Raw genomic sequence first — 13,554 nt, 5'->3', positions numbered from 1 at the left:
CGAGATGCCACCTTACTCCCACCACACGCCTCTTCTTTGGGAGACAGGTTTCTTGTAGCCCCGGCTGGCTCTAAACCCACTATGTGCCCTTGACCTTGAACTTCCGATGCTTTTGCCTCTCTAACATCCCACCACACCTAGCACTTCTTTTCTTAAAAAAAGAAAGAAAAAAGCTGGGCTTGGTGGCAAACAGTTTTAATCCTAACTTGAGAGAGGCAGAAGCAGGCAGATCTTTGTGAGCTCCAGGTCACCTTAATATAGAGTGGGAGTTCCAGGTCAGACAGACCAAGCCTCAAAAAAGGATGGGTTTGTAGTCAACTGGATGCATAAAGTCATGGGTTCAATCCCCAGCCCCACATAAAAACAGGCCTGGTAACTGAAGCCTACTAGTCAGCGCTTGGGAGGAAGAGCAGGATTAAAGCACACCATTAAGTCCCTTATGACATCCCTGGCTGACCTAAAACCACTGTCTCAGACCAGACTGCTTCACACTCAGAGCTCAGCCTGCCCTTGCTTAGGGAGCACTTGAATCACTGACGTGCACACCACTTGGGTACTTAACAGTGTGTTTCTTCCCTCACTAACCAGGGAGGCAGACCCCCCCCACTACCAGTCTAGACTCAGGGAAATTACAAACCAGAAAATGTCCCTATCATTACTCTGAGGATATGGAGAAAACCACGGGTTTATTTTAAAAATTAAATGTATTTACATACGATTCCTAGAGGGCAGATGTGGTGGCTCCTGCCTGCACTCAGGAGGTATAGGCAGGAGGATCAGGAGTTCAATGCCAGCCTCCACTACCCAAACTTAGAGGGCAGCCTTGGGGTCAAAAAGAAACAAGACTAAGCAATGCACTGTGAATTGTGTAGTATCCTGTGGCTGTGTCTCGGGGCTCAGGAATAGAGCAGTGGCTACCCACTGGGGCCCTGGATTTGATGGGGTGGGGTGGGGGGAGTCTGTCATTTCGGGTCTGTCTGGTTTGACTTCCTCAGCCAGAAACTTTTAGTGAGTCAAGTAGGAAAAGGTGTAGAACTCCTCTAAGGAAAAATACAAAACAGAATCCTGATGGAGGAACTGAAGAGATGGAGTGAGGGGTGGATGGGCTGGGGTGGGGTGGATGGGCTGGGTGGGATGCTTCAGTGGCTAAGAGCACTTCTTCTCTATGATAGGACTGAAGCCGGGCTCCTAGCAACACATCACATGACTCACAAATGCCTGTAAGTCCATCTCCAAAGGATCTGACCTCCCTGGATACTCTCTCACACACAACATACATTCATATAAGTAAATCTCTAAAGTTTCCTTTATTTCAGAACTTTCCAAGGGCTGTGGATATAATAAGATAGTAGAACACCAATGTGCAAAATCAGATATTTTCAGTATAAGACAAGTTAGGCTTTTTAAATTTTATTTTATTTTAGAGACAGTTTCTGTGTAGACCTGGTTGTTCTGGAACTCACTCTATAGACCAGGCTGGCCTCAAACTCAAGAGATCCACCTGCCTCTGCCTCTTGAGTGTTGAGATTAAAGGCGTGTCCACCACCACCCGGCCTAGATTTCCTTAAACCAACAATTCTGTCATTTTCCTGAATGATAATAAAGGTTTAGCTAACACAGTTATGATAACAGTGCAGTATGTAAGAAGACACTATTTTCTGACCATCACAAATGGTCCACTGATCTAAAAGCTAAACTGAGCAAGAATACTTTAGGATTTGTGCTTAAAAAACACAAAAGCAGAATTCCTCAGCTTGACGTGGTTCTTTTCCTGAGATGGAGTCTGTCTCTTGGTGGGCTTACCTCAGGAAGCTAGGGTACAGCTTTCGGGTTTGTTGTTTCACATCCGAGAGTAAGAAAACAGGAACACCAAGTGAGCAGAATGAATGGTAGTTTTATTAAGGAAATGTGAGAGAAAATTCCCAAGAGTTGGAAGGGCACCAAGGGCGGACTGTCCAGTGCCCTGCCCAGTGGGCTTTTATAGGTTTTATGGTAGGAATTACTAGGAGTCAGGTCATCTGCATGTCAGGTACTCAAACAGTAAAGAGTCCACAGTTCCAGAGGTCACCTGTGTTCCATGAATAATTAGTTCACCATCCTAACCCTGTCCTTACTGCCTAAGAGTAGCTAGTTCCTGTATAAAACTGAATACAGTGGTCCACACCTATAATCCCTGCAGAGACAGGAAGATCTTGAGTTCAAGGCCAGCCTGATCAACACAAGAAGAGCACATTTAAAAGGGGTGCAGTTCATTAGGACTGTGCTTGTCTAGCATGCAAACCCCCTGGGCCAGACATGGCGGCACATGACCATAAGGAACCGCACAAGGATTGGGAGCTCCTGCTCAAACTCTCCCACACAACAAACCTGAGGCCAGCTTGAGCTACACTAAACCGCCTCCAAAGTCATTTTTTAAAGCATAGATTCTAGGCCCAGCAGGGTGGCAAACACCTTTAGTTTAAGCACAAGGGAGAAGCAAGAGAATCTTTGAGTTCAAGGGCAGCCTGATCTACATATTTGTTTCGGAAACAAACAAACAAACAAACAAATGGCAGAGCCCTCACAATCAGCAGTTTTATGAGGGGAAAATACATTTTCCTCTTTTCTCATCTTTCAAAGTTTCCACTTACTAGACACAGAATTAAGTAATAGGTTTAAAAGCCTATAAATTATAGTGTTTGGAACACCTGGAGGGTGAAAAAGAATAGTTCTCCGTACTGATATTTATTAGAATGTGTTTGACTTTTTATTAAAGTAACAAAGAATTGTGTCCAGTAACATACAGAGATTAATTTACAGCCCAGTTCTCTGCTTGCTTTTTCACCACTCCACACCCACAGCCTAGGCTACTCCACCACCACCTGCACAGCTCATCTCCATAATTAAGCCACTCCCTACCTCAAAGAGCTATTCTTAATTGATGCAGGTAACTAAGGCTCCTGGGAACAATGTCCAGGCTTCTTCCACGGGCAGTGTCTGTGTCACCAGAGGAGGAACAATACCCCCAGGGCGACCAACTGCTCACTCAAGCTAACAAAGGGAAAGGGGGAAAGAGGGGAATTCGAGAAGGGACAGCTCTCTGAATAATTTAAGGTGCTGCCCATGCTTGGGGAAACTGAATTCATGGGAGGATCCCACATGAAGTCTCCTCGAACAAAAGCACTGTATAAAAAGTCCCAGAGTCGGGGGCTGGTGAGATGGCTCAGTGGGTAAGAGCACCCGACTGCTCTTCCGAAGGTCCAGAGTTCAAATCCCAGCAACCACATGGTGGCTCACAACCATCCGTAATGAGATCTGACGCCCTCTTCTGGTGTGTCTGAAGACAGCTACAGTGTACTTACATATAATAATAAATAAATAAATCTTTAAAAAAAAAAAAAAAGTCCCAGAGTCAAAAGGCACGCTCTTCACTGCCACTCTGCAGACTGGAAGCCCAGGCCAGAGGGTCCTGTTTGCGGCTGAGACCTTGGTTGAGGGGCTGGAAAAAGCAAGACTCCTCTGCATAGTAAGATGTGAAGGATGACCCTCATCCCCTATCAGAATAGAAGCACAAAACCTTCCCCTAGGAGGGACCTCAGAGGTAGAAATGCTCTGCCTCCTCACTTCCAGGCTATCCCACATCTGACAGTGCACAAGAAGGATGCCACCAGACAACCTGCTGACTAAATGAGTGAGGCCTCTCCACTTCCCTATGCTGGGTCTGCTGGTGACGCTGACTTAGCCCTCCAGAACACACTGTCTTCCCTTTCTATGTGTTTCTTCCAACTAAGCGTGCCATTCATCTGCCACATGTGCCCTTAAGCCATCACAATTCTTAACTCTGGGCAAGTGAATGGCTCAGTCTGGCTGATACGCCCACTTTGAAGTGAAAGCTGTAGTCAGAACTGACAGCATCTAGGAACCAGACAGACTCGCAAATGCCAACTTGCTGAACCACTTTCTTAATTCCCTTTGTCTCGGTGGTCTACAAAATACTAAGTAAAGTCGGAGGTGGGTCCTGGGACCTGGACAATGACTCTGACTTCCTGGGTAGCTCTGGATGGGATGACTGGAGGCCTCCTCTCTGCTCACACCCACCCTGCTGGTTTCTGATTAGCCCTTATCTACCCAGCTTCAGGGAACTCCTGATTTTCCCGACAGACCACAGCAGCCCTCCATCTGAATGGCAGTGTGTCCCTCCCCTACGGTCACAAAAACCCAAGCAAAGGGACCAGGTGAGTCAGCAGTGTCCTAGTGAGTTGGTGGTGTCTTGGTGAGTCCATAGTGTCTTGGCCATTGTGGCTTTGGGTTGTCACTCTCTCAAAGAACTCTAGAAGACATGGCAAAGGGGCTCTCCTTCCTGGCTGTCATGATCTCAGCTCTATGGACCTTACCAGTCTGGGAGGAGGAGCACCTGATCTCACCACCAAAGACCAGCTCAACTCCAAACCTGAGGCCTCTCCTTGACAGCAAGAACTCTCCAGAGGACAGAAAACCCAGTCGGAGCCCTGACAGCAGCGGTACTGTTCTTTCTGCAAGTCAGCCTGCCCTCTATACACATTCCTCAAAGGAAGGGGGGAAGGGCACTATTCAAAGACATGTCTAGAACTTGAGAGGTGAAGGAAGAAAGACCAGGATTCTGTTCAGTTCATGCTTGACCACATGGAGGGTTTGAGGCTAGCCTGGGCTACATGAGACCATGTCTCCACAGAACAACATCTGTGAACCTGAGACAGAAAAGGAACAATGAAGGGGAAAGAAAGTGTCTTAGCAGGAGGTTTTTCATTTCCTAAAGCAATCAGATTCCCCAATCTGTATTTCCTCCAGAAAATTCATATATTAAGGATATGGAGACATTCAGAAGGCATTTTTTTTTTTTTTTGGTTTTTCAAGACAGGGTTTCTCTGTATAGCCCTGGCTGTCCTGGAACTCACTTTGTAGACCAGGCTGGCCTCGAACTCAGAAATCCGCCTGCCTCTGCCTCCCAAGTGCTGGGATTAAAGGCGTGCGCCACCACCGCCCGGCATTCAGAAGGCATTTTTAAGGCAGAAACAACAAAGGGTTTTCCTGCCATGACATATGTAAGGGAATCTGAACAGTCCAGTGTTTATTAGGAAAACATCTATTTGATTATGTAACACGTGTACTTTCTCTATAATCTTCAGTCCAGTACTTCTTTAGAATATTAACAAACTACTAGCATTCCATATACTAAATCATTCATTATCTTGATTGAGATATAATTGTCTTTTAACACACAGGACTCACCCATAGACTCAAAGGGCACTGGCAGAACAATTCAAAGTTCAAAGCCTGTTTAGGCTACAGAGTGAGTGAAATCCTGCCTTGATTTCCCAGTTGTTTTTAAAGATTTGTTGATTCTATGTATGAGTGCTCTGTCTACATGTACACTTGCATGCCAGAAGGGGGCATAGGATCCCATTACAGATGGTTGTGAGTCACCATGTGGTTGTTGGGAATTGAACTGAGGACCTCTGGAAGAGAAGCCAGGGCTCTTAACCACTGAACCATCTCTCCAGACCTTGACATCTTCCCTCCCAACCCCCTTTCAAATTACATTTCCATATACACACACACAAATAAGGGAAACCAAATGACTTCCTCAAAGCTATCTGGTCAAATCAGGAGGGATCTGAACAACAGGCTCTTTCTTGTCTTTCAGACACTCGACACAAATCAGCCCTTCCTTGGGACTAGGAGCACCAAACGCGAAAACCATCCCCACTTCCTTTCTTCAGCAGTGAAAGAAGCAGAGAAAAAAACCCGGCCGAAAGGGCAACAGCAGAACTCCAAATAGTAAACTTTCAGTAGAGAGCTCACTGTTAGCCTTAACCACAGGCAGCACCACTCTCAGAGATCCTGTTGTAAGATCAGCAGAGGTCTGCAGCCTCTCTCTCCACAGCTTGTCAAATGAAGGGCCATGAAATCATTAGGATGTTTTCCCACCAGCACTTTATGCCTGCGTCTACTATCAGTCCATTCTCCTTTAAGAGACCTGGTCAGGCTGGAAGCACGCTGAGGTCTGAAATTCCTCTAGTCAGAGGGTCATAAATAAGAGCAAAGTTTTCTCTAGAAAGGAAGAGGGCATGCCAGTGCGGCAGGTCAGTGATAAGAAACAAACATTCCTCAGGCTGTGGAGAAGGAAGGACTTCAAGGAAAGGTAGCTTAGGATGACTTCTCCCCTTCTCCTTCTTTTTCAACTCTCAGCTCCACCCCCAACAGGAATTGCAGCCAGGACCTCACTCATGCTAGATGATAACTTAATGCTGAAATTTGTGAGCAGATGTATGTCTGTGTGTCTGCATGTGTCACACATGTGAAGGTACCTGGCAATACCAGAAGAGGGCTTGCAATCCTCTAGCACAGTGGTTCTCAACCTTCCCAATGCTGCGACCTTTGAATACAGTTCCTCATGCTGTGGTGACCCCAACCATGAAATTATTTTTTGTTGCTACTAGTTCTGGGACTAGCCTGTCCTACATAGAGAACCTGTCTCAAAAAAAAATTAATTAATTAAAAATTTAAGGTGTAGGGGTGTTTTGCATGCATGCTTGTCTGTGCACCATGCAAGTGCATACCTAGTGCAGAGGCTAGAAGAGGGCAATAGGTCCCCTGGAATCAAAGTTACAGGTGGTTGTAAGCTGCCATGTATCTGCTGGGAATTGAACTCAGGTCCTCTAAAACAACCAGTGTTCTTAACTGATAAGCCATCTCTCCAACCTTCTAATTTTTTTTTTTTCTTTTTGAAACAGGGTCTATGTAGCCTTAGCTGTCCTGAAAATCACTGTGTAGACCAGGCTGGCCTCAAACTCATTGAGATCCTCTTTGTTTCTGACTCCCAAATGCTAGGATTAGAGGCGTGTACCATGACACACAGTTTAAACTCAGTTTTATAACCATCTCAAATAAGGTTTTTATATCCCAAGGAACATAAACCCTTACCTTCTCTAGACTGCTTTAACCTTTGGGAAAGATTTACCACAGCACAATGGGAAGCTAGACATTTGAGAAATTAAGTTTGTTAACAAGAAAGGCATGGAAGAGGCTGGCAAGATGGCTCAGCAAAGAAAAACACTTGCTGTTCTTGGGGAGGAACCAGGTTCGGGTCCTATCACCAACAGGGTGGCTCCTAACTATGTGTAACTCCAGTTCCAGAGGCTCCAATGTCCTCTGCATTGAATGCATGTGGCACACAGGTACACATGCATGCACAACAGACACACACATAAAACACATGTCTTTTCTAAAGGCAGGATAAATGAAACAGCCAAATAGTTAACTGTAAGTGCAGGGATGTGAACTATAAGATGTCTCCTCTTTACCACTCCCCTCCACCCCCTTTTCTTGTTTGTGCCAGGAATCAAATCCAGAACCTTGCACAATGCTAGGTACCACTCTACCACCCAGCCAGCCACATCCCAGAGCTGCTGGTCCAGTTTGCCAACAGACTTTGAATAGCAATGGATCTGTTCTCTCAAACACTTCTAAAGTCACTAATGAAATCCCAAGAGAGTTGAGTCTTGCAGTGACACACGGTTTGGGATTCTAAGCGTGGTAGTGGTGGTGGTGGCGCTCACAGGAGCTCCACTGACCTACAATCTACCACAGAGAAATCTGAAGTAAGTTTCATTTCTGTTGAAGAGTCTGGCTTCTATTCTTTCTCATCGAAAAAGGCTGATCACCATGGAGATACAGGAGATACACAGACCCAGACCAGAAACACCTGTCACTTTCACAAAAGGAAGAAAAATAGAGGGTCTGGCTGGAAGATGCCTGTAGGTTTAAACCTATCACTTCACACTCATTTTATGAGAATCTAATATCCTATTCGCTAATGAGCTCTCTTCTCAATTAATTCCACTAATTAGTTATCTATTCTTGTTCAGCCAGAATTCCTGCCCTTCTACTTAGCAAGCCTAACAAGCCACAATAAGTATACATCCCTGGTGGGATGCCACTCACCAAGTCAGTGAGGACAGTCTCAAGTTAGCTTTTCCATCTTCCCAGGTCAGGCTGACAGCATGAAACACCAACTTTTAACCATCAAGTGAAACAAGCTTTAAAAAAAAATAATCAGGGGAGCGACTCTCTCCCTCTCTCTCTGGAAATTTCTCTGCCAGTTCAGAGTTGCCAGGTCAACAGGGAACAGCAGCATTTACTACTCCGATCTCAAAGGCACTTCCCCTAAGCGGCACCCATCCCAACCATCCAGAATTCTCGCCCTCGGCCCCACCCCCAACAGCATCTTCTCATTTTTCACCAAGGGCTGAAGTTTTCACTAGCACTCCAAGACCACACTAAGGGAGGCAAGTCGCATTCCTTAAACCTCTTTCCTTCTGTTCCCCAAACTACCTGTAACAGCGAATATTTATCTATTGTGTATTTATTTATTTCGAAGACGTTGAGCGTCCGCTATAGCGATAAAAGCTTAAAGGGCATTTATGGCCCTCTGTGCTTTAAAGGCTGGGATTCGTGCCCCCATTTTACAGAGGAGAGAAGCTGAGGGCCCAAGGTCATACAGGACATCTGACCTCAGTGTCCTCTGCCTTTAACCCTCTCGCTGCCTTTGCCTTCTCATCAGTGTCCAGTCTGTTCCGGGAAGGGCTCGTTTTCTCTCCAGGCGGTCTCCCCCTCTAAAGGGCGGGCCTTGGAGAACTGCTACCCATTCCGTTTCTTCTCTGGGCGACCCCCCTCCCTTCCACCTGGCACCGCTTCTCCAAGGCCCCTGTCACAGCACCTCCTCCACGGCCAATTCAAACTTCCCATCGGTCCCCAGAGCAGGTCGGGTCCGCTATGAGCGGCGGGCGAGCGGCGGGCTCCAGGGAGGTGGAGGAGGAGGAGGAGATGGGGGAGGGGAAAGGGGCGCGCAGCCCGCAGCCCCGCCGGGTCTGGGCAGCCAACGCGCGGCCGCGGGGGGCGCGGGCGGCTGCGTCAGGGAGGAGGCCGCGTGTGCGGGCGGGCTGCGGGGTGGCGCGGCAGGAAACGGCGAGTCACGGAGCGCGGGGTCGGCCGGGGCGGCGGCGCGGGCCGCAGCGGGAAGAGGCGTGGGGTGGCCGCGGGGTCGCCTTCCTACCTATGCCGGGCGCCACATAGACGAAGTAGAGCAGCGAGGACGACAGCGAGAAGAAGAAGAGCGCGGCGAGCAGCGAGCGGCGCGGCAGCCGCAGCAGCCCCCGGCGGGCGCGCATGCTGAGCCGGCGGCCGCTCGAGGGCCGACCCGGGCCCCGCTCCGGCCGCTCCCGTCCGCCGCCTGGGTCTCGGCCGCCGCCTTCCGGGCTTCGCGCGCCGCCGCCTCGCCGCTTTCAGCCGCCGGCCGCCGCGGGCCGGGCCACATGAGGCGGGAGGGGGCCGAGGACCAGAGGAGCTCAGCGGCGGGGGCGAGGTGGCCGGGGCGGGGCCTGTTAGGAGGGCGGGGTGAGGGGCGGGGTCTGATGCTGGGGGCGGGGCGAGGGCAAGGGCCGCAGTCTGAGGAGCAGATCGGGGTACCAGACCTGAGGCAGGCCTGATGGGGACCGAGTAAGGGCGGGGCCTAAAGTGGGGGCCGGACGAGGGCGGGGCCTGATGTTAAGGGTGCCTCCGCGAGCCTGAGGAGCACACCGCGGGGACCGGGCTTGAAGTCTGATGGGAAGGGGTATAAGGGCGGGGCCGCGAGCATAACAAGCATTTTGCGGGAGCCTGAGCCTGAGGCCTGACGGGGAGGAGAGAAGGGCGTGGCCTGAGGCAAGGGGGCGGGAATGGGCAGGGCCTACAGTCCGGGGAGCGCATCTGTGGGGCGGGGCCTGGATGTGGGGGCGGGGCGGGGCGGGGTTCACGCGCGAGCACTCTAGCCGCAAGATCCTCGAGCGGCCGCCGCCCATGCTGGCAGGAAGCGGCTCGCTAGTACGACTTGGTTCCCGTGCGAGCACCCCACGCGGGGATCGAGGGGTGGTGGACAATGTGTGAATAGCCAGGTAGCCCGCCGCTGCAGCAGAGCAAGGATGCAGAGGCCGGGGCATTCGTGTTCGCCCTCATTCATCCATTCATTCCAGACACCATTTATGATAAAGTGGCAGTTACGGGTCCTGGGGCCGGGGATGCTCCACGGAGCAAAGATTCCTCTAGGAACCTGTATTAATGCGGATAAGAAAAAAATCAATATAACAGATGATGATGATAAGAGATATGAAAACAATTAGACATGAAGGCGTTTTGGATGCATTCTGCTCTAGTCTGAGATTGAGGGGGAAGCCTCCCCTTCCAAGGTGGCATGAACACAAAAGAATGTGAAATTGCCAGGTGGAGAAAGAGTAGTCCCACTAAGGGGAACTACAAATGCAAAAGCCCGAAGGAAGGAAGAAGGGGCTTGATTCGCCTTCAATGATCCAAGGATAAAATCCCAGGAAAGAAGAAGAGATCCAAACAAGGTAACATCCTACAGGACAGAACAGTGGTGACAACTGTCAATGTTAAGACTCCGAGAAACAGGGCTTCCTAGCCAGTAACAGCCTCTCTAAGTCCTGAGATCGTGGCTCCCCTACCCCCACCCCCACTTTGGCCCCATTGCCCGGATGAGAAAACTGAAGCTTCTGGAAAGAGAAGCAAGTCGTCTAAGTTGTAAAGGCTCAAATCGAAAGTGGCCTGCCACCCGGGCTTGACCACCCATTTCTCATTCTGCACTGTCATGCGCACTTCCAAGCCCCGACTTTCCCATCACCTCCAAAGCCATGTTTTGCTATGTGTTCCTTTTGGTTTCCCAGACCAGTGCTCTACAAGGACAGAGATTTTATTTCATGTTTTGCTATGTCTGTGCTCAGAGCTCAGTACCCAGTACCCAAAAGAGCAACAGAGGGATGCAGAGCACCCGCTAACACCAGAGGAAACAGAGATGGCTGGCTAGTCCTAAAGTCCCAGAGCAGGCTCCACAGGAAAGGAAGTGAGCAGCTCGGGGCAGGATTCCTCAGAGGGAAGGCATCCTACGGAATTCAAGAGGGAACCAGTCAGGTGACACATCCGGCTGACTTCCACGCTTGCACACAAACGTATACAAGATAAGTAAAATAAATATTATTTTTAAAATGTTAAAATAAAAAGAGCATAGAAAGGTGGGTTGAGAAGCGGATGAGATGGGTCTTTTCAGGATGAAGGCATCTGATCCTGGTTAGGAAAGGGGCATGGCCAGGGGCTCAGCAGGACCCTAAAGACTTCTAGTGGCACTTCTTTCTTTCTTCCTCTTTCATCCTGACCACTTGCTTCTTGCTGCGTCCTTCTCCTGCCCTCTGACCACGACTCAGTAAAGCAGAGACCTTTGTAAACTCGAGACTTAGGAAATGTCAAGTAGAGGCTCCCTGTCCCTCATCCACGGGTTCCACGGTGAGGACTGAGGACAGAGTCTCTGTAAAGCGTCCACTCTGTAATAGGCGCTGAAGCAATTTGAATCATTCCTGTACTTAACATAGCGATTCCACCGTCAACCTGGGCTAACTGAGACCCTGTCTCAAAGAAAAATCACAAGTAACAAGGTGCCCTGCTCTTTCTTCAAACTACCCTGAAGGTTCCACAAGCCTGCCCTGAGGGGGCCATTACACAATGCATAAACGTGTAGGAGTGAGATAGCATCTCTGGGCAGGACTGTCTCAATTCCAACTCCCAGAGGCAGAAAAAAAAAACAACGCCTTTGTAAAGGTCACCCAGGTCCAAGAGCCGCTGGCTGAGCGCGTTTCTCCAGCCTGAAACCCTTGTAAACTGAGTGTAGTTGACTGGGTGGTTCCTGTGGTCAATAAACTCCCTTTCTACAGAAATGAAACTCAGAGTGAAAAGGCGGGGTAGCACTTGAGGCTGCAGCTTTGAGAGCTGGTAAATCCTCGGGGTGACACCAGCCTGTGATACCAGCACTTCAGAAACTGAGGCCAGTCTACATTTAAAAAAAAAAGATTCACTTAATTTAAATGTGTATGTTGCGCAGGCAGGGGACTATGTGCATGTGAGTGCTGGTGCCTGCTGAAGCCGGAAGAGGAAGTCAAATTCTTTTTTTTTTTTTTTTTTTTTTTGGTTTTTCGAGACAGGGTTTCTCTGTATAGCCCGGGCTATCCTGGAACTCACTTTGTAGACCAGGCTGGCCTCGAACTCAGAAATCCGCCTGCCTCTGCCTCCCGAGTGCTGGGATTAAAGGTGTGCGCCACCACGCCCAGCTGGAAGTCAAATTCTTCTGGAACTGAAGTGACAGGCAGCCCAGAGGAAGGGGGTAGCCACAAGTTCAAGACCATCCGGGGCTACATATTATAAGACCCTGTTTCAAATATCAACAGGCTTAGAAAGGTTAACACCTGGGCTTCAGTACAAGCCTGGGTATCTGTGTTCGAACCCCAAGAACCCACATAAAAACTGGATGCATGGCCCAAGTGTCTGTAATGTGGGTGCTACTGTGGGAAGGTGAGAGGCAAAGACAGAAGAGTCTCAGAAGCTTACAGGCCAAGTTAGTTTAGTATGCTCAGCGCGCGCACACACACACACACACACACATACACATGCACACACATGCACATATATTCACACACATGCACATATATACACACACATGCGTGCATATACAAATAAAAAAAAAACTTATTTTTGTTTGGGGTGTAGGGGGAGCACTTTTGAAATGGTCTCATGTAGACCAGGCTAGACTGAAACTCTGTTAGAGGGTGACTTTGAACTTCAGATCCTTGGGCCAGAGACATGCTCAGCTAGTCAGGTCTCTGCTCACCAAACTCACGGCCTACTAGGTAGACGGAGAGAACTGACTCCTGCAAGTTGTTCTTGGATCATGGCATGTGCTCACACACACACACACACACACACACACACACTAAAAACAAATGTAACTTTTCAAGTCTTTTCATTTTGCCTGCTTGTATGTCTATGCATCACACATGTGCAGTGTCCATGGAGGTCCAGAGAGGGTGTCGAATCCCTGAGAACTGGAGTTATAGGTGACTCTGAGCCACCCACCGTGTGGGTGCCGGGAACTGAGCCTGGGTCCTTTGGAGGGAAGTTCTTAACTGCTGAGCTGTCTTCCCGGGCCCAAAGACTGTTTCCGGGAAGCGTCACACACCCTTTCCTGAGCTGTTACTGACTAACAGAGCAGAGCCTGCTGACTGGCCAGACCTTGCCAGAAGCCCAGGCCAGAGGGCCCTGTCGATGTCAAAGAAGCACATGGCTGAAAATTAGGAAGGGTGTCTCTAAAGAGAGACACAGTTGCTCTGGTGAAAGGACCAGGGAGTAACAGCAGACACTGGGGTCCAGGCCTTCACCCCTTTAATAGTCCTTTTATGGTAGTGGAAACACGATGGGGACACTACAGTCCCCTTTCCCTTGTCCGCTTAAGACCCACTTCAAATATTTTTTCCACCAGGCAGTGTCTCAGAATTAGGGTGCTAGATTCTATTTATTTTGTAGCACTTTATTACTCGTGTGTGTGTGTCTAGGCCAAAGAACATGCAGGATTGTTTTTCTCTATGTAGGTCCTGGGGATCAAAGTGGTTAGGCTTGGCAGCAGGTGCCTTTATCCCCTGGGCCCAGGAGTTCCTCAGCACC

The 13,554-nt window shown here is 49.1% G+C and overlaps 1 protein-coding gene across 1 annotated transcript in view; it reads right to left on the bottom strand.

Annotated features, from left to right (window-relative positions):
* B4galt5 (beta-1,4-galactosyltransferase 5) overlaps window positions 1-9,376 on the bottom strand; it is a 49,180-nt gene extending 39,804 nt beyond the window's left edge. The window contains exon 1 of the mRNA XM_021152230.3: window positions 9,074-9,376. Within this exon, the coding sequence (XP_021007889.1) occupies window positions 9,074-9,188 (115 nt within the window). The 5' untranslated portion in view covers window positions 9,189-9,376. The remainder of the gene's footprint in view (window positions 1-9,073) is intronic.
* Window positions 9,377-13,554: the final 4,178 nt, after the last annotated feature.

Source organism: Mus caroli, unplaced genomic scaffold (assembly GCF_978045245.1).
Source record: "Mus caroli unplaced genomic scaffold, Mus_caroli_1 scaffold_2, whole genome shotgun sequence".
Classification (NCBI taxonomy): domain Eukaryota; kingdom Metazoa; phylum Chordata; class Mammalia; order Rodentia; family Muridae; genus Mus; species Mus caroli.
This window is presented reverse-complemented; position numbering and strand designations above follow the sequence as displayed.